Source organism: Pelodiscus sinensis, chromosome 2 (assembly GCF_052426305.1).
Source record: "Pelodiscus sinensis isolate ZL-2025 chromosome 2, ASM5242630v1, whole genome shotgun sequence".
In the NCBI taxonomy this organism is placed as follows: domain Eukaryota; kingdom Metazoa; phylum Chordata; order Testudines; family Trionychidae; genus Pelodiscus; species Pelodiscus sinensis.
This window is the reverse complement of record NC_143053.1, coordinates 209,700,305-209,726,526: the sequence shown is the minus strand read 5'-3', so window position 1 is coordinate 209,726,526 and position 26,222 is coordinate 209,700,305. Positions and strand designations below refer to the sequence as shown.

The following is a 26,222-nucleotide window of genomic DNA, read 5'->3' as shown; positions in this document are numbered from 1 at the left end:
GCATAGAAAAAAAAGTCATTCAATGACTCAGATAGGGAAAGACACTTCTAAATGGAAACAAGTGGATGTCATTAAAAGAATAATTAGTATTTGCCCAATTATTTAAACTGAAATAATAAACAGTAATAATGATTCAAGTTATTTAAATCATCAGTCATTACAAGGAATTAGCTACAGCAGAATGACTTACACACAACAAAATCAAATTAATCATCCAGTAAATTGAAACAAGATAAAAATACCTTATCGCACTGGGATGACCATATTCACACCCGTGTTCACACCCTACACACTATACTAAACTTTTTACAAGGTATGCTTTATGAGGTATCATTAAAACTCGTAACTTGCTGAGCAGTAATATCATATGGTATAATGTGTTAAGCAACTTTATTCGTGAAGTTATATATTTCCCCTTTATTATGTTAAAATATATATTCTTTCAGCACTAACATGCTCAAACAAACCTGTGTTGAACAAAAGAGTGTATGCTTTTCTTAATTTGCATTTAAGTACTAAACAGAGTCATCAAGCAGAAAGGGGGGGGGGGCAGGAAAAAACATATAGTTCACACAGGTGAAAAAGCCCAGCAGGGAATGCTCCTTCCTTCAGCTGATGGCCTGTCTTAGCTGGGAAATTATTTTTAAAGAGGGATTAAAAACAATAAAAACAAGGGGAAAACACCCCCTAAATACCCTTATCTTTCTTTTTCCCTGCCAACCTCATTTCTGCACCTCAGAACACACAGAAAACAGCCACTGGACTCTGAGGGAGGGCCCCCAACTTGAAGAATTTGGTCAGTAATGCTTTTAGAAGCATGTGGTGAGAAACTTTGCTTGAATCAAATATAGCTTGTTAGGCAATAGAAAGCATTTTGTCTTTATTTTTGTAACCATTTCTGACTTGTGTGCCTCATTTCTTGTACTCACTTGAAAGCTCTCTCTCTCTCTGTACTTTAAAAACTTCTTTTAATGTTTTATATAATCCTTAAGTGTCTGTGTAACTCTAAATACACTTCTTAATATTATATTAAAGGAATGATGAATTTGGTATATTTTGACTGTCCGGGAGAGTGCTGACCAGTACAACACACACATTTTTTTGTGGAAAATCCCAGAGTAATCATGTTGTGATCACCATCTAAGTCCTTGTAAGGTGCACGGCTGCACAACTGCAGAGCTATTTACTGATCCCTTCTCAGAACCTCAGAACTCCTGTGCAGGCAAGGAGCTCAGTTTACGGGCTGGAGGAAGAGTCATCTGAGCAGCTTCAAATGGAGCTGCCTGCTTCAGAGGGAGGAACTCAAAGAGCAGGTAGGTAGGAGAAATAAGGAGGAGGGAAGGAGGGAATAAGTAGTTGAGGGAGAGGAGGCAAGAAGTTTGGAGAGTCTCATCTGTGCTAAGAGTGGAAGTAGAGGCGGAAACTCAGCACTTTCCTCAAACCTCCTGGGATGGGAAGGGAGGTGGAGGGGAGTTGATGGCATGAGGTAGGTAGAGGAAAGGGAGGGTGAGTGCTGGCATTGGGGTGAGGGGGAGGCAAGGGGGAGTTTGTGCTATGTGTCCTGGGGTGAAGTGGAAGAGGGATAGAGAGTTTGTTAGTGCTAGCTATCCTGTCCTAACTCCTACCTAGACTGCTGGTGCCTGCACGTCTGAAAAGCAGGATTTTATCCCAGCCCCAGCTGGGCTGGGGGGAGCAGATTGCAAAGTTGTAGGTGGAAGAAGTGGGTGGGTGGCATCTGTTCAGTGAGGTGAAGGTGAGTTTGTTTGGGGTGTCTTTCTGACTTTTTTGCTGCAGTCCTGATTGCAGTTCTCTCTGTCTGGTTGGGTTGGTGTGGGGATGAGGGAAAAGGAGAGGAAAGCAGGCTGCATTTGTGTGTGTGTGTGTGTGTGTGTGTGTGTGTGTGTGTGTGTGTGTGCGTGCACCAAGACATTTGCATGATTACATTTCAAACAAAGTTTACACAGGTGTTAATGGCTTAGGTAAGAAAGAAAAATATTCTTTTAACAGAATTTTTTGGAGTATTACAGATATTTAAATCTTGATCTTAATGATTTTTTAAAAATCCTGCGTTACTAATTAATACATGGTAAAATTCTATTGCATTAAGGCCAGATCTTTGCTGTGTGGTAGAGTTCTGGCTCTTATGACTCAGAAGCTGCAAATACTAGGGATGGTGTTAGATCTTTTGTAGGACAAAGCCTTATTTGCAAGCTCTTTGAAACATGCATCTGTCTACAAAACCTGAAGCCATGTGTTAATTTTCTCTGGGGTTTCTACTCTTTGAGCTGATGACACACACAAGGTGAAAGTTTCAAACCATGAAAACTTTTATCTGTTTTTTTCAGGTCTCTGTTTCACTTGTTCTTGTATAGCATGGATCCTAAACATTCTCCAGAGAAACTGTATAAGCTTGAGTAAACGTCTTTTATTCTCTTTCCCGGTGTCATTAAATATTGTATTAGCATTTGCTATGAAAGAATGACTATTTCTAATTAAATCATAGATTTGTTTAGCATCTTAAAGCTGAACTATGTGTGGTATGTTTACTAACTTGAGTTATTAGAAAGGAAGGTGATACGTGTACTACAAAGGTAGTGTTAATTTTCTTTTTATTTAATTTCATATTAAATATCATAAGCATTGCTCCTTGTTAACTGCCCCTTGTTTTAATATATTTTCTTCACACCTATGGACTGTTTAAATGTTGTGTGTGTGTGTGTGTGTGTGTGTGTGTGTGTGTGTGTATATATATATATATATAAAAACATATAAACAACATATATTTCTTATGTGCAATGCCAATATTGAGGTAGCGTGTGGATGTGCACCAGTAATACAGACAAAAATATGTTTATTTGTGTTGGTGGTGCACATCCACAACTAACCTCAATACTGGCATTGCACATATGACATTTCAACCCACCCAAAAGAAAATTCAACATGCCCAAGGATAGAAAATGTTAGAGGGAACACTGGTCACTGTGCATAATAACCAAGAATAGTAAAAGTCAGAGTGCAATCCAAGTGTGGATGGCAGGTTGCAATTACACACAGACACTTAGGGACAGGGTTCAACTTGAATAGTTGGAGGTTGTTTGTAAGCGACCCAGGTGGGAGCTAATTTTGCAAGACATTGAGACACACTCACGGGTTCAAAACAGAAGTGACACTGCCCCTCCCCCAGCCCCATTGGTCTGCATTGTACCTCAGCATGTACAAACTCTCCCACAAAACCCCCATCAATGCCCTCCTCAACTCCTAACAAGACAACAACAATTAATCATTCAGACTATTTCAGAGAAGCAAGTGACAGAGCCATAGTCCCTTCCCAGAGAATGCTCTGCTGGTTCCGCCTTTTTAGAACCAGGGGAGCTACAGTTTGAACATTTATACTAATTAAAACTGTGGCAATATCGTCAGTGAAAACCTTTTCTGGACAGAGCTTTTTCCCAGATAGGCTGGTGTCAAACCATTTAAGTTACCACAGTGTTATGCCAGAATTTTTCTCTATACTTTGAACAGGAATAACTAGGGCAAACAGTGGTACTTGTTGGCATGGCATTTATGGACTCCAATGGCAGTCACTTGATGCTCTCGAATATACAGATTTAGATAAAATGGCTGAACCATTTTGTAAGTTGATATGTACATATCACAAATATGTATATATATGATTATATATATATACACACACACACACATATATATACACATACACATATACACACACACACAGTTATATATGTGTACACACACAACCATTTTTGTAAGTTGATTATATACATATATTTCACAAATATTGCTGGATGCAACAAATGGAATAATTTCAAATCTCCATCTCTGCCTTTACCTCAACTTTGCATTCAGCCCAATGGCCATACTGCCATCGATAACAAGGTTTTACTGGGCAGGGTTTGAATTGCTCTATCTGAGATGGACAAGGTCTCCCATCACCTTGGAAAGGCTGATTTACTGTCCTCCTTCGTATCATCTTTCCTTTAAAAGAGAGAGAGAGAAAGAGCAACTGTGAGGTGGTTAAATATATTTATTCATCAAAATGGTCCTGTTTCAGTCTGTGACAAGCTTTATGTTATCATTATTTTTACCTAATGCAGTGAACTGCGCAGTGAATCTGCTGTGACCTATTTGATGTGTGGATTGTAAATTCTCAGAGATACTTATTTTCTGCAATGTGCATGTACTAGTCCGAGCACAATGAGATGCTTGCTTAGAGAATAAGGCTACTGCTGTAATGCATATAAATAATACTTCTCGGCTGCGTCTAGACTGGCAAGTTTTTCCGCAAAATCATCTGCTTTTGCGGAAAAACTTGCCAGCTATCTACACTGGCCGCTTGAATTTCTGGAAAAGCACTGACGATCTCATGTAAGATCGTCAGTGCTTTTCTGGAAATACTATGCTGCTCCCATTCGGGCAAAAGTCGTTTTCTGAAAGACTTTTGTGCAAAAGGGCCAGTGTAGACAGCACAGTAGTGTTTTCCGCAAAAAAGCCCCGATCGCAAAAATGGCAATCGGGGCTTTTTTGCGGAAAACCGCGTCTAGATTGGCCACGGACGCTTTTCTGCAAAAAGTGCTTTTGTGGAAAAGCATCCTGCCAATCTAGACGTGCTTTTCCGAAAATGCTTTTAACGGAAAACTTTTCAGTTAAAAGCATTTTCGGAAAATCATACCAGGGTAGACGTAGCCCTCTGGTTAAGATACAGGGAAAAAATAGGCATCCTTTCCTGATCTGATACTTTGTTCTAAGCAGCTCTGTTGAGAGAGGAACTTTTGGCTCTCCAAAGTTCTGGAGTAGTGCTTCTAGGAAGGAATGACAAACATATCTAATCCATAAAAAATTCCTTGTATTAAATTTGTATAAGATCAAGTGTATCAGATTCACAAGATGCTTGTTGTCTAAATTCAGAAAGCAGAGGGATCTTGCCACTTATCTTCTTTGTTTTCCTGTGTTTTATTATGATGGAGAATTTGAAAGGAACAGAACATATTTCACCTAGATGTAAATAAAATTAAAATATAATAGGTTTAACTGACATTAATCTTCTGTTCAATTGAGGGTGACATACTACTCAGGCCTGTTTGAGGACTAGATTCTATTTCAAGCAGTTATATAATGGAATGAAGACTTTTTGTATTTAGTCAACCTTTTGGCTGATTCTGTTTCTCTCTTCTTTGGTGAATACCAAGCTTATATTAGACTTTATTACTAAGGGTATGTCTAGACTGCAACACTATTTCAAAATAACTAGAGTTATTTCAAAATAGTGTCAAAATACTATCAAGCTGGAGGACTTCTTACTCCGACTCCTGTAAACCTCATTGTATGAGGAACAAGGGAAGTCAGAGGAAGAGTGCTCTATTTTGAAGTAAGTGCTGTGTAAACACTCCCTATTTTGAAATCAGCTATTTCAAGTTAAGCTATGCAATTGCTGTAGCTAAATTGGCGTAGCTTATTTTGAGTTAAGCTCTGCAGTGTAGACGCACCCTGAGACAGATGATAGAGCGAAGCCACAAGAATTTTTTTTTATCATGCATTGTGATCATTAGTAGCTCCTCTATAGCTAGGGGTTTGCAATAAGTTCCATTAAACCTGCATATTTGTGTGGTTTTAACTTCAATGCAAATAAATACACGCATTGACCCAAAATGCATAACACTGTTAAAACACAACCAACCACCAAGCAAAAAGAGTATAACATTAAAGTTAAGTACCCTACCTGATATATTCAGATTTGTAATGTGCCACAATGCACTATACTGATCTTCAAAACTTCATAGGATTAAATGGGACATCCCCTGCCACCTATCTATTTTTAATTAAATTTGTTACTATGAATTTGGAAGTAATTCCCAGTACTCATCTATCAAGAAACAAATGCTACTCCTACAGTAACTGGCCTATGCTATGAACTGTAGCAATCTCCCCAAAGTGGGCACAGAACTGCTTAATTAAGATTTTTCAGAAAATGCCAACGTGTCAGAATGAAACGTTTCATTATTCCTGTACAAATTTGATTCAACTTTTCTCAAACATTGTTTTCCCCCTAGCTTTAGGGTACACAAACAAAGCTTCAGGGTGCTCTGCCTCCCTGGCTCTCCCTAGGTCCCAGACAGGGAGCACATCTCTAGCTCATGGATCTGGTTCCAGAAAGCAGGTTGGGTGTGGGTGTCACTTTAAGGTAGAGCAGCTGGACTCTCTCTGTGGTAGCTGGCCTGCATTCCTGTTCTCAGCTTCAGTGAAATGGGTAATTTGATATTCTGTCCCACTTCAGGAAAAGAAACTTCACCTCAGAAACAATTTTTGCATAAAATGGTTTGTCAGTGGATCCTCATCATTTTGAAACTGAAGCTCCTGCAGCTAGAGGACCACAGACAAAAGAAAGTGAATTCTGACCTACAGGGTTAGAGCCTATGATGCAATCACTGTGCAAAACTTTTCCAAAAGCTAATTGGCTTATATTAGTGTGGCTGGAAGAAGAATTAATCAGACTATTATGTTCTAGGGTTTGTTATTACAGTAAAAACATTTTTTATCTGGCATGCTGAGGGAATGGTGGGTTCCAATAAGTGAAAAATTCTGGTTGGGGGTGGGAGGTGGCTCACAGTATGGGGTCAGAGCACAGAAGGAATTACAGATTGCTGAATCTGAGAGGCACACACCTTGGGCAGCTCTCCACAAATGGTAACCCACCTGTCTGCGGAAGTGTGGCTAGACATTGCCCTAGCTGTACCCTGTGCACTGGTTTTGCAGCTCCTATCGGCCAGGAATCATGGCCAATAGGTGCTATAAGGGTGCTGCCTGTGGCAGCGCATAAATCCACCTAGCTGTACCTCTGCCAGAAGCAGCAGGGTCAGGTGGCCGCCTGTCGAGAGCTGCCCATGGTGAGAACACCTGCCCAGATTCGACAACCCAAACCCTTCCTTGTCCCCCAACACCTTGCTGCAAGCACATTACTGTACTCTGAACCCTTCATGGCTGTTCCTCTGCCTAGGAGCAGCAAGGATATATTGCTGTTTCCTGGGAACCATGTGGAATAGGTAAAGAGCCTGCTAGCTCTTCACCAACTAGACTATAATCAGACGTTCTACAAAGATTACAAATGCCATTGTATAGAGGTTTCCAGATGGTAAAGGACCAGATAACACAATGTTTACTGTATACAGAAACCTACCTAAAATGTATTTTATTTTCATACACAATGAGTCTGCCTCCATACATAACAACATCCTCTGTGTTAGCAATATCAAATAGATATATTTAGGAATCACAACATCCATAAAATCATATTGCTATTTTTAATATATCGTGGGGGTAGATACCCACGTACATATAAATACAGAAGCTTCAGGGGGTAGCTGAGTTAGTCTGTACAGGAAAAAACAACAAATGGTCTGGTAGCACTTTATAAACTAACAAAACATGTAGATGGCATCATAAGCTTTCGTGGGCACAGCCCACTTCTTCAGATGACCGGAGTTATGAGTTTAGGATGTGCAGACCCACAATAAATAGGAGAGAAGGGGAAGGGAGAAAGGAAAAAAGAAGGGGGGTGGGAGATAGGGAGCAGAGTGTATGGAAAATCAAAGGGAAAAACAGGAAGGCAGAGCTGGGAATCAGTAAGTACCTGAAGACTGGGTAGTTAAAACTGTATACATATTGGCTGTGTCTACACTGGGCCACTTATTCTGGAAAAGCGGCTGCTTTTCTGGAATAAGCTGCGAGCTGTCTACACTGGCCGCTTGCTTTTCCGGAAAAGCAAAGATGATCTAATGTAAAATCGTCATTGTTTTTCCAGAAAAACTATGCTGCTCCCGTTCGGGCAAAAGTCCTTTTCCGGAGAAACTGTTCCGGAAAAGGGCCAGTGTAGACAGCACAGCAGTCTTTTCCACAAAAAAGCCCCGATCGCGAAAATGACGATCGGGGCTTTTTTGCGGAAAAGTGCGTCTACATTGGCACGGACGCTTTTCCGGAAAAAGTGCTTTTCCGGAAAAGCATCTTGCCAATGTAGACGCGCTTTTCTGGAAATACTTATAACGGAAAAACTGTTCCGTTTTAAGCATTTCCAGAAAAGGGTGCCAGTGTAGACACAGCCATTGTGTATTTACATTTCAAGCTGGGTGTGTGATTCCTGGCTTGAGGAGAAATACTCATACGAGCTATTAAATTAGCATGCTAAAAAATATGGTGCACCAAGGCAGTATGAGTAGTGGGGGGAGGGAAGGGGAGAGAGGTAGTTGCCCTAAATATGTGCCAAGGATGTCTGACAGGTTGTACTCAGGGTGACTAGAACTGATGCCACTTGTGTTGCCATGGCTACACTGTTTTTAATGCACTAGCTTGATCAGTGCTAAAATGGCTATGTCTCCTTGAACTGAGACAAACTTCCTTAGGTTATGTATGTAACACATATCAGCTACCACTTTCCACAGTGCCTTCCTTCAAAGGCTATACTCAAGGATTCATGAAAGGATAAGAGACAATTTGTCTCTTTCAACTCTCTCACCTCTAGAAGAACATGTTAAGAAAAATGGAAACAAAACCATATAGGAATTATATAGGTGTTTTAATGTTTTGCCCTCTCAATCTCAGTCTCAAACACAAAAGGGGAAAATAATTTAGCCTTACTATCACAGCAGAAACCTGAGTGGATATCTGGCTTAATGCGAAAGTTACTTCACGTTCTTTATCCTTGCAATTCTTCTAAAAAAAGACATTAAACAAGTACTATTAGACCCTAGAATGTTCATTTAAGGCCAGACTGCTGAGACAGATGCAAACAGCTGTCTGCCAACCTTTCACATATCCTTTATAATTGTCAACAATGGATGAGCTGCTGAGTGTCATAGTCAGTACCCTCAAAAATTTTTAAGTGTTGCTATCTTTCTTTCTACAAGCTTATGTATTTTAGGGGTGCTGGAGAAGTTGGAATTTCCACTTGTCATTAAGAAATTGAAGCAGTAACTATTTTATAGGCCAAAAGAGATAATTTTAGAAAGTGGAAATCCCTCACACATACAGATCAGTTTAATGAGCTCTCTACTACTCCATTAACAGAAAAATGACTTTATTAAATAGAAACTATAAGAAAAATATGAGCATCTCTAGTTACACTATTATGTACTTTAGCATTTTAGTATATTGCGGACCCCAATAATCATGTTATGTCTCACTTATTTATCTGTTTAATCACTTTAATAATTGGTGTCCTGCATGACCAGTTTGGGTTCAGGTTTTCTTGTTTTTTTTCCCCCCAGGTTTTATAAATAATGGACAGTGATTTTTTTATTTATGTGCTATTTCCATTTTATGCATGTATTTGTATTGATATGTGATTTGTTTTATTCTATGTTTATATTCTATATAAAAACAATACAATGAAGTTTAAATATTAGCCTATTGAAAGCAAAAGCTCCTCTTTTCTGGGTATAAAAAAAAGAAGTGTGTTATGGTAGGTTTAACTTTCAAGAGCCATGTGGTATGACTTTGCTTTTCTTATCTCAATAATTTTGAGAGCTGTCAAACTATCTTTCTCATCATTTGGACATCTATATCTAATATGCACAGTAGTAAACTTCTCAGACAAAGACATGTATCATTTGTCATATCTGATGTCTATTAATTGAATCAGAATTTTTTTCAGTGTGGGTCAAAACCTTTTCACTTAAACCATGTATAGCCTCATTGAAGCCTGCTATTTGCCTGAGCAATATAAGCCAGATTTAGGGCCTTCTCATTATCTTTCTAACTAACTACTCTTCAAATTCCTGGCAGACTGATATGAGTTGTGTCAGATCTTAAAAAACAAACAAACAAACAAACAAAACTCAGCCATAAATATATTCCAAGAACAGCAACTAACCTGTAAGGCCACATGTTTGAGAACACTCAGACCACGAAGACCAGTCAGAAAGCTGACAGTTCACAGGACATTCCACCACACAGGAGGTGTTCATCTGCCATGTTTTTTCCAAACTAAGCTGAAAGAGGAAACACCACTGTTAGCGTGTAAAGTGTGGTCTATCCCACGAGCCTAGCCTATACTACTGAGAACAGGGTGAATTTGAGATAATCACATTTGATTAAAGATGTAGTAATTATTAAAGAGAAAGAAAACTCTACAATATATTAATCCATTAGGGCCCTAGCTCAGAAGGGCATTTAAGCTTGTGCTTAACTCTTAAGCAAATGCCTGAATCCCATTTTCTTCAGTGGGATTTAAGCAGGTTCTTAAACACACTTCAGAAACAGGAATGATTTCCTGAATCCAGGCCCAAAGATGGAGGAATACAGCTCTGAAATGTTAATGTAGAGACTGGCCAAAAATAAAAGAATAAGGGAGCAGTATTACAAATCTACTAGACAAAGAATGCAGGAGTAGATAGTACATAGGTGCTATTCAGCTCAAATTCACCAGCTGCAACAGTTGAACCATATAATCCCTCCTTAACAATGGCACAGAAGAGGAAGTTTTATGTTCTGAGTAGGTAGTTCTTCATGATGGAGCTTATTATATTGAAACTAGCCAGTTAGCCCATCATAACAACAAGATTTTCAGGTCTCTCGCTCCATCTCTCTCTCTCTTCTCCTTCTACTGCCTCCCCCACCCCCCCCAGCTCTCCTCTGCCTCCTGCCTCTCTCTCGGTCTCTCTTTTTCTCTTCTCCTCCCCTGCTGCCTCTCACTCGGGGGACTGCGGAGCCCAAATGGCATAGAGCCAGTCACGCTGCACGTCACCGCTCCGGCCCCCCTTCGCCTCCTGCCGTGGCACTCGGCTGACTTCTGCACCACTCAGCCAGGCTGCTGCAGGAGAGCAAGCAGTGCAAGCAGCTGTTTGGGCCCCGCGCTCTCCATGCAGCACCCGTGCTGCATGGGGACTGCGGGACCCAAACCGCCACTTGCACCGCTTGCTCCCCCGCGGTGGCCCAGCTGAGCAGTGCAGAAGTCAGCCGAGCACCACAGTGGGAGGAGAAGGACGTGACTCAGGCAACAGCGCCGCCCAGAGGGAACAGCCAGGGAGGCAACAGCGCCACCCAGAGGGAACATCCAGCATTTCAGCATTACAGAGTCACAGACATTGGGCTACTCTATATATGATAATTGTTATATGGCTGTCATGACCAGTCTCCTTTTCTGGGAGAAAGGAGAGAGACTCTAGAGATTCCAAATGACAATATATAGCAATAGAATTAATGGAAATGACAACAGAACTAGTCATATGGCTACAGTAACCTCTGCATCCTGCAAAACTCCAGTGTGAGTGAAAGGGACAGATCCAGCATAGGCAGCAGATGTGAAACCTGATAGGAAATAATATTAATATCAAAGAGGTCTGCAACATCCCAGTGGGACAAATTCTTTCCTTTATTGCAGTGGACTGAATTTTATCTGTGGCTTTCAGACTCAGATCCACAATGGTATTTAAAAGCCTAACTTTCATTGAAAACAATGGAAGATAAAAGCCTAAATACCTTTGAGGGTCTGGGTCTATTGACTGTGAGTCCAAAAGGCTACAGATAAGGATCTATCCATCAGAAGCTATATAATTAAAAAAAATAGAAAATCTCTTAAGATACCTAGACAATTTGAAACACATTATAATAATGACTGCAAAAGATAGGAACATAAAACCAGCAAGTAGACTTTGCAACAGAAATAAGAAACACTCTTTTGCAGTCAAATATATAGCACAGATCATCACGTAGACACATTAACAAGCACTCTATCAATATACTGCACATATGGTAGCTTTCTGACCCTGACATACCGGTGGCATTAGACTTACATTTGCAGTGTCATTTCCTGAGACAAATGAGGTAGGAGACCTCTGTTCTGTTTTATGAATCAACCAATGAATTCCTAGTATCTCTCTGTTGCAGTGTAACCTTGATTACCCAAAGCTCTCAGGGGACACCTGAAAACCTTTTTGATAATCAAGAGTTGGATAATCAGGAAACTAGCCAATAAGTCTTTGAAGTTTGCACACAGGGTCAGTTCTTCTGAGCACAGACTTCAAAGCTTGCTGAGCCGAGTCCGTGCAATTACAGAAAACTGGCTGGCTTCCCCAAGGCTAGCCTGCTCAGCAGGACTTCAGCAGCTAGAGAAAGCAATATCCCAGCGGGAAGCAAAGGAGAGAGTCGGAGCCCAAATTACAGAGTGTTGGCTGGCTTCCCCAAGACTAGTATGCTGAAATGCTGCAAAGCCAGCTCTGAGAAAGCCAAAAAGATCTTTGTGATCAGGATTGTGACTCTCTCCTACTTATCCATTGTTCTCCTTCCCTTTCTCTGGTAGAAGACGTCCTTCTGAGCTTCTGGGACCTGGAAATAATGGCTGGCTAACCATTTGGAAGAATATACAAACTTCCCTTATCTGGAAATACTAATGGACATAGCCCAATGTTGGATAACAGGAGGTTTCTTGTTGATGATTTTCAAATACTGAAGTTGTACTGAATATGTATTCAGGGTCGTTTAAGGGGGGGGGGCTAGCCAGGCAGCTGCTCAGGGCGCCAACCTACGGGGGGGAGGCGCCTGATGGCAGCTGTAAGGGGTGCCGTGCACCCGGGGGCCGCATAGCACCCCTTAGAGCTGCCATCAGGCGCCGGGTGCCTAATTGCAGCTGTAAGGTGTGCAGCGCGCTGGGGGCGGGGCCACGCTATCAACAAGAGATGTTTGTCGGCTTTCAACTGGAGATCTATCATGTAAGGCTGACCAGTGGCCCGCATACAGACAAAATGCTTGTCTCCAGAGTCTTCTGATTTGTAACCGTGAGAAAATGAGTAACAATAAACTCACAGGTATGTAAAAAGGGTGTGGTGGGGGCAGCCTGAATTAGGTGATTTGAATTTTAAAGAGCCCCAGGAAAATGCCGCAAGAGTTCTGTCACACACCAATTTTACAGTAGGTAGTGACCAAGTGATCCACTACTAGTGTTCTCTGAGAGTTCTCTGAGAGTATTCACAGAAACATGAGACTTGACAATAAGCTCTGGAAATTGATTTATCTTGGCAGTAATCAGGATCATTGGATAACTTCTTTAGCTGATTGAAACTAATGTTAAATCATATAGACTGCTTTAGGACAGTAACCACTGGCATAACATCAGGATGGAATTTCAGAATTTACTGAGTATAAGCTTGCATCTGGATATAATGCGGACAGCTCTGCAAGTGTAAAATAAGGTTTTATTGTGCTCTTGGATAATGTAGTTATATGCAGCTGTAACATTTTGGCTGATGATAAGACAAATCAGAAATCAGATTAGCAATAGATATTCTAATCTCTGTTCTCTGCTTCTACCTTAAGTAAAAACAATTTCCGAGTTACCAATTTTGATGTATCGGTAAATAAACCTAGAATGAGTTTTGTATAACTAATGAATCTGCAATATTATTCAAACACAGACACCTGTCTGCTACGTACCACCATACCATACATATTTAAAGGAATGAAATTAAAAATGGTTTACTACATTGTCTGTAATACATATTATAAAAATATAAGAGAGAATACTTTTAATTAGATTAGCAAAAAGCATATAGTACTCAGAAATTTTGTAATTTCTTAAATCCCACTTCTGATGACATGGAGTTTACTTTCACTCCCCTATAATGAAAGGTCTTGTAAGATTCTGACAGCTTGGTTTTCCTGTTAATCAGGTAAACAGGTCTTACCCTACAGTTACTGGATTAGTCACTGACCTTGCTGCACCACTTCTTACATCAATAAAATGTAACAAATAGAAGGGCTTGAATGGTAAGTCTGTTAGTGGATCAGGGCTTTGTAAATACAGACTATGTGAATACACTCTGTTTCTTGAATTAAAAAACTAGTGGTTAATTGTATGCTGCCCTCTTCCACCAAAGTAGGATTGTATTGCTGCAATTGTTGGTAAATGATGGTGTAGCTGCCAGGACTTCTGGCTGGCTAGCCACTCAAGGCTAGAAATTTTTGAAATGGTTATTCAGCTGCCTCCATTGTCCTTGCTGTCTAACTAGGGAAGCACCCACCCTTTAATTAGGGGAAAGCTGTTCAAGTCTTCTACAATGAAATCTCCATTTACAAAGTAACAATAATTTGCTCTGCTTACTGCTCACATTCACAGTTTGTAGATACATACACACATATCTATAATGCAGGATGCAGAACTACAGCTTTATGAAAAAAGAAATCCATTGTTACTTTACTTATTGTTTCATGAAAGGCATTTTCTGTTGAAATGTTCACATGGACAGACCTATAACATATGCCATGTCTCATTATATAAAAATCAATATGGTAGTTGCCTAAAAATATCTTGAGCACCAAATTCGGTCTTCTAATGCACAGGACAGCTTTCATTAACTTCACCGGGGCTTGCTGGAAGACATCCAAGGGTTGATTTTTTTTGCCCTGAGACTCTGGCATGAAAATGGTCACATTATTAGGCCTGATCATATTCTTAAGATCAGGGGTGGGAAATAATTTTTGGTGGGGGGCCACTCCAAGATTTTGGAAAGTAGTCAAGGGCTGCACTTGTCTGTGGAGAAGGTATAGGGTATAGGACGGTGCAGAAAGGCACATATGGTAAGGGATTGGGGTGCAGGAGATGGTGTGAGATCTTAGAGGGAGTTTGAATGAAGGAGGGGGTTGTGACCTGGGTCAAGGGATTGTGGTGAAGAATCAGGAAGGGGATATGGATGCAGGATAGAATTCTGGCCTCGGGGAGAGGCGTAAGAGGGGGTACTGGGTCGGGGAGGGAGTTGTGACTAGAGCAGGGGGGTGCAGAGGGTTTGGTTGGTGACCTGAGGAAAGGAGATGATGTGTGTGAGGGGCACAGGTTCCAGAGGTAGGCTCTGGCTGGGAGGCACTTACCTAAGTGTCTCCCAGCCAGCAGCCCTGCAGCACTCCCAAAGCAGGCTGGGCTCCTTACCTGCTGCAGCCCTAGATGGCTTAAAACTGCAGGCTGTTCCCTCCATGTGACTCTCAGATCCAAGAGGGGGAAGAGGCTTGCACTGCCCCCATCCCCGAGGCCAATCACTCATTTCCTATTGTTTGGTTGTTTACAGCCAATTGGCTGGGGTCAGTTCCTATTGTCTAGTTGTTTCTGGACAATAGGAGCTGAGGATTGGGCTGGAGGTGGGATGATCACATAAAGCCTTACCCTTCCTCCAGAGCAGAGAGGCATATGGAGCAGACCTGCACTTAAATCAGCAGCTGCTGCATGCCCGAGAGTCCCAGCAGGCTATCCAAGGGCTGGATCTGGTGGCTTGGTGGGCCAAATATGGCTCGTGAGATGTAACTTGTCCACCCTTGCTCAAGATCTATGTGCAAAAGAAAATCTTTGTGCACAGAAGAAATGACATGTTAGTGGCCTTCACTGCAGCATCCTTTGCTTAGAACTTGGGGGTTCAGGAGTGGGCAGGTCAGGAGAGATACACATAGCACCAGTCTGGCAGATTTTCTCTCAAATATAATGTATGTATCACCTTTTCATGGCTCCCTCCATCACTGGCAACCTTCAATTCCTTCAAGAGGAGTCTTGAGAAACAGCTGCAACCAAGGGAAGATCTTTGGAGAAGGGGAAGGGGTGCTGATATAATTGAGCTATTATGGAGGACATATGGTCTCTTCACAGGTGACCCTAGTCTCCTACTTCCTGGGTGGTTTCATGTCTGTTTCATTAGGGAGTTGAAGCAACCTCAGTCACTTTCAGTTGGAACACCTAGGGAGCTTTTGCCATAATGCAAACCTTGGTGTATTTTTAACATAGTCCTTCATGGTATGATCTGCATAGCATCAATCATTAATAGATGCAGTCTTCTTTAACAGGCCCATGAAATGACTGAAGCAATAGTGTTACCTGCCTTGAGCAGTCATTTAAAAAACAGATTCATGAAACAGTTACATAAAATTAACGTGATCCATCTGCTGAATATTACTCCACTGCACACGCTTATGTAAGAAGTTCCATTTCCTTGTTAATGCTGCAGGTTTTTTTCCACACAGCTTGAATGTCTCTCATCTTACGCAGCTGGATGCAAGAAGCTAGCACTCAGCCTGGCTGCATTATGGCACATGGCACATGTTCAGCAACACACTGAATAAATTATTGATATCGGCAGCTGTCCAAGGTACTACACAGAAATCACATCAAATTAGAATGATTTGCATTCTGATTAAGATCTATTACCTTTATTCACCATGATTGCTTATTGTTCTGAAATTATTTCCTTTAGGATATAATCAGCACCTCTTTGTAGGTGCACACATGCTACCAGAGGAATTTTTATGAAGAAATCATAGGTGATGACACAGCCCCATTCTAAGGGGTACTTAATGGTCCATGAATAATGTTGAGAAACATCTGTCAGAGATGGGCTACATGTAGCACAGGTCAGCCAGTTCAGCATAAATTAAAGCTATTAGGAAGAGTTTACTCACAAAGGGAAAAGAGCTCCACTCACCTCTTCACAATACCGCAGGTCAACTGATTTGCCATCACTCCGAACACAATCTAGCATTCTTGTTTTGATGCCATTACCACAGACAGCCTTCTCACTGAGCTGACACGTACTCCAGTCTGGCAATAAAGAAGACCATCAGGACAGGAGGTCAATGAAATTGATCTCTGATGAAGCTTTGATTACTTGAATAATACATTTAATTCAAATAGCCTAAAAATACCCTCCGAATATTTTTTTACATATTCAGAAGCTCATGGAGCCCATTAGCAGGACACATTGGAAACAACCATTGTTAGGTACTAAGTGACACAATGTATTTCTGAAAAATCAAATACCGTATTTATCTGCATGGCTTTTGGGCAAGTCAAATATATATAATGGCCAGAGAAATAGGCTTTTTCTTTGAGTCATCAAACAATTTGACTATTTACACTATAGACTGTACAAACCACATCAGATAACATATGGAAGCAGAAAGACCTATACTTTGGGCACACTGGGTGCCTATGATAGGTATTTTATTTCTTCTTACATAGAAAACCCACTTCATTATTAACACAGTTTCAGTACTACTGCAGAGAGTCTCACTAACAAGAGAAACACCTTGGAAATGATGGCTATTGTTAGCTGCAAAGAGGAGTCCGGACCATAACTTCAACTCTAGGGGGAAGGAGCTGTAGGATATTCAACCCACACACCTATTGAGTGTGGTGTACCACCCATATAGTAGCACTTAAACCACTTACAGAGAGAAAGAATGAGTCTGCTCTTAAGCATTAGCTGACAGCCAATTTACTTTTAGCTCAAGTGGCAGAGGCTCATACACTAAGCTCCAAAGGTCTTCAGTACAGTTCCACCTGTTAGCATTACACTTAGCCAACCCAGCTCTTCTTTCCTACATGCTGAGAGCAACTTTATCAAGACTGAGTGTAACAGATTCTTTAAAGTAATTCTGTTGGATCAGGAATTAAGGATCATAAGCCCTAGTTTAAAGCCAGGTGCTAACAAGAAAAAAAAACAACAACCTTGACCCACACATTAATGATTAGCTATTGAAGTACTAAATTGTGAAAATAGGTACAGCTCTTATATTTTACAGCCTATTGTTAGATTATAAGAAAGCTAATACCTGTCACATTGTAATCATAGTGGTAACAGTTTTTGTTCAGACTGCAAGGTTCTGTCTCAGTGGAGGCAGGGCAAGCCTTTCCTTCATCGGGTTGTCTTAGGAGCTCCGTTGACCTTTCACGCACATTACTTCCATTACAGGGCTTTAAAAGGAAAACAAAAACAATTGTTTTTAATATGTTCCATCTCTCCACCTACAAACATAACAGTCTTTTAAGCATCCTTTTTACAAAATGCTAATGTAAAACAATAACATTATACTTTGCCTAGAAGGGACTCTTTCTTTGTTAATTTTATGGGAGGCGTGAGTTGCTGTTTTATCTCGGTGATAATACCTAGGAATTAATAATACCTAATTACGTCTGTAATGCCTCAATAATTCCCTATCTAGTTCACATTTTGTTGATGCTGCCTTAAAGCAACTGAGTATTTGAACTTTCATATTATTAGCTGCCTCTCAATAAATTGCAGTGCATGGACACAGACGCTGAGGAGTAGCTTCAATTTCCCAAGCTACTGAAATTGAAGAAACCCATTTTTATTCTCATTGTGGTTTCATATTCTCACCTGAGACTCCAGACAGCCAAAACACAGAGGGCTGATGGACTGAGCTATCTTTAATTTCATCTAAGTCTTTACCCTACAGCCTTTTGCTCTTCACAGATGATAACTAGGTCACTCACACATCTCTGAGGAACATAAATATATAGATCTAACTCACCGAGTGGACAGCATTGTGTTGATGGAGGGCTTCTCCCATTCAACAGTTACCACCTCTTGCAGAGGTGAAGTACCTACACCAATGGGAGAAGCCCTCCCATTGGTGAAGCACTGCACCAGCAAAGCTGTTATGTTGTAGGGTTTACTGATAGACCTGCTCCTACTGTGTTTTTAGAGAGAAATGAAGCCAGATTGAGCAATGTCTAAGAAACGTGGGGTCTGTAGATATTGCCAAAACTGACTCATTCAAAACTAACCTTCCCTAAAAATAGAGGGCACTAGCTCATGAAATTGTCAGCATCAAGAAGAGATTTCTTGAAAAACTGCTTTTAATGAAGAAATGCTGACAAGCTGCCCTTTTGAAGGGATATCTAACAATCCGTGTTTTCCAATAATGTAGTTATCAGGATCTTACAATCATTTGCATGCCTGTTGATTGTTCAGTGTAACAGCTCTGCAAAATAACTCCTCAGTTAGGGTATGTCTACACTACAACGTTAATTCGAACTAACTTAGTTGAACTAACGGATCCAGACTAAAAAACTAGTTCGAATTAGCGTTTTGCTAATTCGAACTAGCATGTCCAGACAGAGTGGACCCTGAACCGGGCTTAAGGATGGCCGGAAGCAGTGCCGGCAGGGCATCAGAGAAGAACTTAGAGCGTGGAGCTGCTGTCTCAGACTAGCCGAGGGCTGTGCTTAAAGGGTCCCAACCCCCACCCCGGACAGACAGTTCTCAGGGGTGCCCTGCTTGCAAAGCAGTCCTGGCTTGGATTGCCCGGACTACCCACACTGGGCACATCGCACCATTTGGCCATCAGCCCGGCTGCACTTGCCGCAGGCTGCCATCTGGGGAGAGGGGGCAATTGTGGGCTGCAGGAGAGCTTCCATCCCCAGAAGCCCGCAGAGCCAGCCCAGTCCTCCCCATCGGGGGCTCGTGCCCCATTCCTCCCTCACCTCCTTCCACTTACCCTTCCCTAGACCCTCTTCTTGATGTACAAAATAAAGACAACGTGTCTTCCAAAATGGAATCTGTCTTTATTGAACAAAACTGGGGGAGACTGGGAAAAGGAGGTAGGAGAGGGGAAAAGAGAGGCTGGGAGAGGGGAGGACAACTAAAATGATCAGGGGTTGGGAACAGGTCCCATATGAAGAGAGGCTAAAGAGACTGGGACTTTTCAGCTTAGAAAAGAGGAGATGGAGGGGGGACAGGATAGAGGTCTATAAAAGCAGGAGTGGGGTGGAGAGGGTGCATACAGAAAAGTTCTTCATTAGTTCCCATAAAGAAGGACTAGAGGACACCAAAGGAAAGGAATGGGTAGCAGGCTTCTAACTAGTAACAGAAAGTTGTTCTTCACAAAGCAAAGAGTCAACCTGTGGAACTCCTTGCTGCAGGAGGCTGTGAAGGCTAGAACTGGAACAGAGTTTAAAGGGAAGTGAGATCAAGTCATGGAGGCTGGGTTCATGGAGTGGTATTAGCCAGGGGGTAGGAGTGGTGTCCCTGCCCAAGGTTTGTGGAAGGCTGGAGAGGGATGGCACGAGACAAATGGCTTGGTCACTGTCTTCGGTCCATCCCCTCCAGGGTCCCTAGGGTTGGCCGCTGTCGGCAGACAGGCTACTGGGCTAGATGGACCTTTGGTCTGACCCAGGACGGCCATTGTAAGCTCAGGGCTCAGGGTCGGGGGTCTCACTGGACCCCCTTGATTCTCTTGCACACCTGCTCCTGGGTGGCCAGGCTGGCAGCTCTCCTGCCCTAGCCGGCCACTTTCCTGTGCCTAGTGCGGAGATCGTGGACGAGATCCACGATGTCTGCACTAGCCCAGGCAGGTGCCCGCCTCTTGCGGTCCCGGGCAAGCTCCCGGGAGCCGCCAGCCTGGTCCCAGGAAGAGGGGGAGGGCTGGGGGGCATCGGGTGGGTGGCTTGATCCGTGCCAGGTGCAGGGTCTGCTGGCTGGGTGCTGGCAGGCTTGCACCTGGCACGGGCACCGTAGCTAGCCCGTGCCCCTGTAAGGGGTCTGGGGACGGGAGGGGGGCAGAAGAGTTTCCCTGGTGTTGGCCAGAGTGGCCACCAGGGAAACCTGGGGAGGGCTAGCCTCCCACTAGTTCGAATTAAGGGTCTACACACCCCTTAATTTGAACTAGTAAGTTCGAACTAGGCTTAATCCTCGTAAAATGAGGTTTTCCTAGTTCGAACTAAGCGCTCCGTTAGTTCGAATTAAATTCAAACTAACGGAGCGCTAGTGTAGCGCCTATGAAAGTTAGTTCGAACTAACATCCATTAGTTCGAACTAACGTTGTAGTGTAGACATACCCTTACTTTCTTTAAATAAAATAGCCTCAAAACCCCAAGTGTCAAATTATTCACGTTTCTTACCAAAAAACATCTAGACCATTGGCCCCATTCAGACATAACACAGTCTTCAGGGCATGGTAATATGCATCTCCTAGCACCAAGAGGCATCTCTTCAGGGTCACACAGGTAGTCTTCAACAGTGTCAGAAGGACCATCCACTGTGTTTTGCATGCATCTAAAAAAATATAAGGCTATACATAAAACATATTTTCCATGGATTTTCTATAATAAATGCATCCATTACATTAAAATGATGTGGCATTTTAGTAGTTTAACCACGGGCAATATACTAATAGCAAAATCTGGACATCTGTGATGCAATCCCAATAAATAATGAACTATTAAAAAGCCCAAAAGAATTTGAAAAAGTCAATATATCCCCAGTTTTTATCTGTTGGAGATAGAAGTGCAGTGTATTGGTTGAAGCTCAGATCGACACGTGAAAAGCACCATGTTCTAATCCTGCCTTGTGGAGAGAATGTGCACAAATTCTCTGTACTGTTTTACCCATCAGTACATTGAAAATGCACAACTCTTTCTTACCTCTTAGAGTTAGTTATGAGGATTATTCTGTTAATATTTATAAAACTTTGCAGTTTGGAATAGATTTATTCAGATACACACTGCCATCTACACTACTGATATCCTCAAAGCTTTTTGCTTTGCTCACATTAGTATTCAGAGGCCCCAAATAGACCTGGGCTCATTTATGCTCAATACTGTCCAGCCAATATGGAGGACAACCCTTGTTCCAAAGAATTTTCAGCCTAAACAGGGTTCCTCTTTCCAGCCCTCATACCTACTGCCAGAATAAGGGGCATGACAAGGATTAATGAAAATTGCTTGGAGCAGATTCATAACACAGTTGTTTCTACACAACTGTTAAACCTTCACTTTCATTGCAATATTTTCAAACTGCAATTCTATTACTTTACTAATTCCTGTATGCCTGATGATCTCATGCTGTCAGTCTGAAAATATTTTAAATGAACACACCCAATAGAGATACTGTATCTGCAAAAATCTATTTGCCAGAATTAGCTTTCCAATGACAGTTAATATGTTGATGGCAAAAAGGAAGGTAGCTTTTCTTGTATTCATCCCAAAAGGGATGAAATTCCTTTCTTTTGTGGGAGATTTCTGGACGTTTTTGTTTTACTAAATTCATTCTTTACACAGTTTTACATTTACAGACTGGGTGGAATTAAAATGTACCTACTTTTTTAATGAAAGGGAAAAAGACAGCATTCTGAACCAGCAGAGTCTAACATGCAATTGCAATGCACTACTTGGCTTTCAGTTTAACTATTCCAGGCAGCTCAGTCCTCACCCACAACTACTTCCATTTCGGAGACAATTTCTATCTTCAAGTCAGCGGCACAGCCACGGGCACCTGCATGGCATCACAATATGCCAACGTCTTTATGGCTGACCTCGAACAAGATTTCCTCAGGTCTCGCCCCCTAAAACCTTTACTCTACTTATGCTACACTGATGACATCTTCATCATATGGACCCACGGGAAAGAGACCCTTGAAGAATTTCACAGGAAGTTCAACAACTTCCACCCCACCATGAACCTCAGCCTAGATCAGTCCACATGAGAGATCCACTTCCTTGACAGTACAGTACAACTAAATGATGGACAAATTTCCACCACCCTATACTGGAAACCTACCTACCGCTACACTTACCTTCATGCCTCTAGTTTCCATCCCAGACACATTTCTCAATCTATTGCATACAGCCAAGCCCTAAAATACAACTGGATTTGCTCCAATCCCACAGAGACAAACACCTACTGTATCTATATAAAGCATTCTTAAAACTGAAATACCCACCTGGAGAAGTGAAAAAACACATTGACAGAGCCAAAATAGTACCCAGACTTGAACTACTTCAAAGACAGGCCAAAAAGAGAAAACAACAGAATTCCACTTGTCATCACCTACAGTCTACAACTTAAACCCCTCCAACGCATTATCCACTATCTACAACCTATTCTGGAAAATGATCCCTCACTCTCACAGGCATTGGTGGAAAGGCCAATTCTCACCTATAGACAGCCCCCTAACCTCTAACAAATTCTTTCCAGTAACCACGCAACACACTTCCATTATCATCCCTTATCAACACACCTCCATTATCATTATCATCCAGGAACCCACCCCTGCAATCAACCCCGGTGCCAACTCTGCCCACACATTTACACAAGCAATTTCATCACTGGACCCAACCACATGAGCCACCAAATCAGAGATTCATTTAACTGCACATCCACTAATGTGATCTATGCCATCAAATGCCAGCAATGCCCCCACTGCCATGTATATTGGCCAAACTGGACAGACTCGAAGGGAAAGAATTAATGGACACAAATCAGATATCCAAAAAGGCAATTCACAAAAACCTGTTGGAGAACACTTTAATCTGCCTGGACCCTCATTAATGGATCTCCAAGTCACTATTTTGTTTCAGGCCAGTTCCACAAGCCAAATACACAGAGAAGGGTTGGAATTTAACTTCATTCACAAGTTTAATTCTTATGCAAATAGTATGAACAGGGACATCGACTGGCGGCTCCCACACTACCTCCCACATCCTAATGACTTAACAACCAACCAAATAATAGAGGTGCTAATTGTTCTTATCAGCTTCTTGTAACTATTTGAACCATCTGCTCAATGACTCTCCTTTTTTTTCTCCCCTCCTTTTCTCTCTTTTTTTCCTCCCCCCTTCCTTTATTTATTCTTGGATGTGGACTTTTACTACTCCAGTCATCTGAAGAAGTGAGTTTTGCCCACGAAAGCTCATGATACCATCTACATGTTTTGTTAGTCTTTAAGGTGCTACTAGACTATTAGTTGTTTTTTAAGTTTTTCCTGTTCCAGACTAACTCGGCTACCCCTCTATACCCCTTTATCTTCAGCAATTGTTGCTCTGGATCAGTGTTCTCATAAATTAATGGAAAAAAGGCAAAATATGAATTTGCTCTATGAATTTTTCAGTCTCTACTGTAAATCTGGTACCTTTCACAATAACTAAATAATTAAAACAAATATATATTGTACTCCATGTGACTTTATAGTGAAACAAACTATTTAGTACTATAATAATGTAATTATGGTAATTATGTAATAGCTTCTGAGCAGAACTGTTCTCTCTCCAGAGATGATTACTTTCCAGACCCAGCCGATGTCTGTGAATTTGTTGTCAGGAGTTGTTCTACTGTAATCTGTCAGCAATATTTCAACCATGCTAGAACACTGGGCACTTCAAATCCACTGTTCACATAGGTTCATTTAGTAGACCCAATGGACTAATACGGTAACAAAAAGATGGTGAAAACCAGCACCAGATATAGGTCCATATTCTCTGCTCTGATGATGTGCCAATTTAATGTGGAACAGAGACTTTTACCCGTTACTTTTATATTTAGAACTTTCTAGGCCATATATATTCCACATTTAAAATATTGTTAAGGACTTCCATAGCTATTCCTTATCACGTCAATAAGAACTATGGAAAAAAAGCTATTTCTACTGTTCTTTATAATTTAAGCATAAAACTCAGAAATAGGAGCAGCACAGTTGCTGATAACATAAGACTCCATACAGTACATTAATCTATCTTTGGACTTAGATGCAAGTCTGAGACACTGATCACCTGTGGTAAAGTTCTCTTGGCACTTTTCAGCAACAGAGTTATTAACCACAATCCCTGGCCAAATTCCAGTTGGGATTATTACATTCTGAGTACCTTGATCCACTGTGTTTTCAATTGGATATGGCATCCTTCACCTTTTGCCCCTAACTGTTGTGGAGTATTTTGTGTGCTGCTAAATGGGTTACTATGTTTCACCACAAAAATGGTTGCATTTCACTGATCAGTGAGAAAGGATCTCTGTGAAATGTATAAAGCATTTTGGAGTTATCTAGCCTTTGAAAGGCACTATATAAATGTAAGTTACAGTTCTATTTAAAAAACCCAAAGGATGTAAACGAGTGTAGCTCCATTGATTTCAATCTACAAAGATTTCCACTAACTCAACACCTGGTGCAAAAATGTTTTGTCAAAATAGTCCTCTATAGAATTTTGCTTCCTTAATGTCATAATAATTTAAAGGTGAGGGTTTTTTTCAAGAGAAGAATTACATTCTATTTACCTCACTTTCCTGGTTTGCACACCTTCTCCACAGTTCTCCTTTAAGTCAACATTGGTCACTTTGCAGACACTCCAGGGCTCTGTAATCCATATATACTGGTTGCAGTCACTGTGGCATGGTACCACCTCATATACCTGGAATCCAAACAGAGTGTGAGTTTGCTGCACACAGTATGCAGAAACTGTTATTGTGACATAGCAAAGATACAAATATTATTATATTGAAAAGATAGATTTCATCTTACTTGAGGTACAACTAGGTTGTGAAATAGTTGCGATTACAACAGACATTAAAAAACTGACACAAAAACAAAGAAATGAAAAGTTAAGTAACTAATAGCACAAATTGTCTTCTGCACCTTACCATTACCTTTGCTAATATACACCAGAGAAAACACACAGTCTCCTTTACTTTGCTCTGCTAGGGAAAACCAGCCTTCTGCTACTCCCTTTGCTAACTTGCTCCTCAATCTTTCCTTTTATAGGCCACACTGTACACAATAGCAATAGTTGTGGACATTTGGTGTGTTTGAGAAAGGCTGATTCCAACGTTATCACTCCCTACATTACACCAATATAAATTAGAGCATAATCCGGCCCCTTAATGCCAACTATTTTTAACTATGAAGCCTAAAGTTATTATATTGTGCTAAGATTGTATTTTATATAGAGAGAATGTATCTGAAGTACATTAAAAATGGTATCCTATAAACATCACATGCATCTTTGTAAAGAACAATTACAGAAAAGGCCAAATAGCCCATATATTATAGAGCTTGATCAGGAAGCACATTATAATGTTAGATACTTATTTTAGAGATTCTTACCTGAGCCTGGAGTAGGTATTTGCCACGAATCAGGGGAACAACCAAAAATAAATAGAAACATTAGTTAGTGAGCAAAACGCAGGTATTTGAATGAGTGCTTCATTGGTTAAAAACAATCTTTTATGGGCTCTACCAAGCAGAAGGCCTCACCACTTAAGTCAGATAAGACTCAGCTTTCCCTCTTGCATCTCTCCTAACATGTTCTGCAAGAAGTCAGCATTTAAAGAACATAAATCTTTCAGACATTACCTTGGTGGAGAACTAGTGCAAATATGCTCACCTCTTCCTCATGCTGTTCATAAACACATTATTAAACTATTTTATTCTCTGCCTACCATGGGTATCAATTTTTTACAGGCATAGGATTTTAATCTCTCCAAGACTGAAGAGCTTCCTGAGTAATTTTGGATGGAAGACTGTGTTTTATTTATTAATAATATTGTACTGTGGATTCTGTGGGATGGCTGTAAAAGTAGTGAATGAGACAAAGATCTCATCCTTCTCAAGTTTTAAATATCTTTTTGGCCTGTCTTAAGTTCGTGTCCAATATTTTAAGCCAATTACCACTGAAA

The 26,222-nt window shown here is 41.1% G+C and overlaps 1 protein-coding gene across 1 annotated transcript in view; it reads right to left on the bottom strand.

The window, feature by feature from the left end:
• The window catches only part of THSD7A (thrombospondin type 1 domain containing 7A), a 540,091-nt gene that overhangs the window by 27,307 nt on the left and 486,562 nt on the right, over positions 1 to 26,222 (bottom strand). The window contains exons 19-25 of the mRNA XM_089776685.1: positions 25,651 to 25,656; positions 24,825 to 24,958; positions 20,681 to 20,834; positions 17,590 to 17,731; positions 16,461 to 16,576; positions 9,881 to 9,998; positions 3,851 to 3,996 (exon numbers count right to left, since the gene is read on the bottom strand). Of these exons, the coding sequence (XP_089632811.1) occupies positions 3,851 to 3,996; positions 9,881 to 9,998; positions 16,461 to 16,576; positions 17,590 to 17,731; positions 20,681 to 20,834; positions 24,825 to 24,958; positions 25,651 to 25,656 (816 nt within the window). The remainder of the gene's footprint in view (positions 1 to 3,850; positions 3,997 to 9,880; positions 9,999 to 16,460; positions 16,577 to 17,589; positions 17,732 to 20,680; positions 20,835 to 24,824; positions 24,959 to 25,650; positions 25,657 to 26,222) is intronic.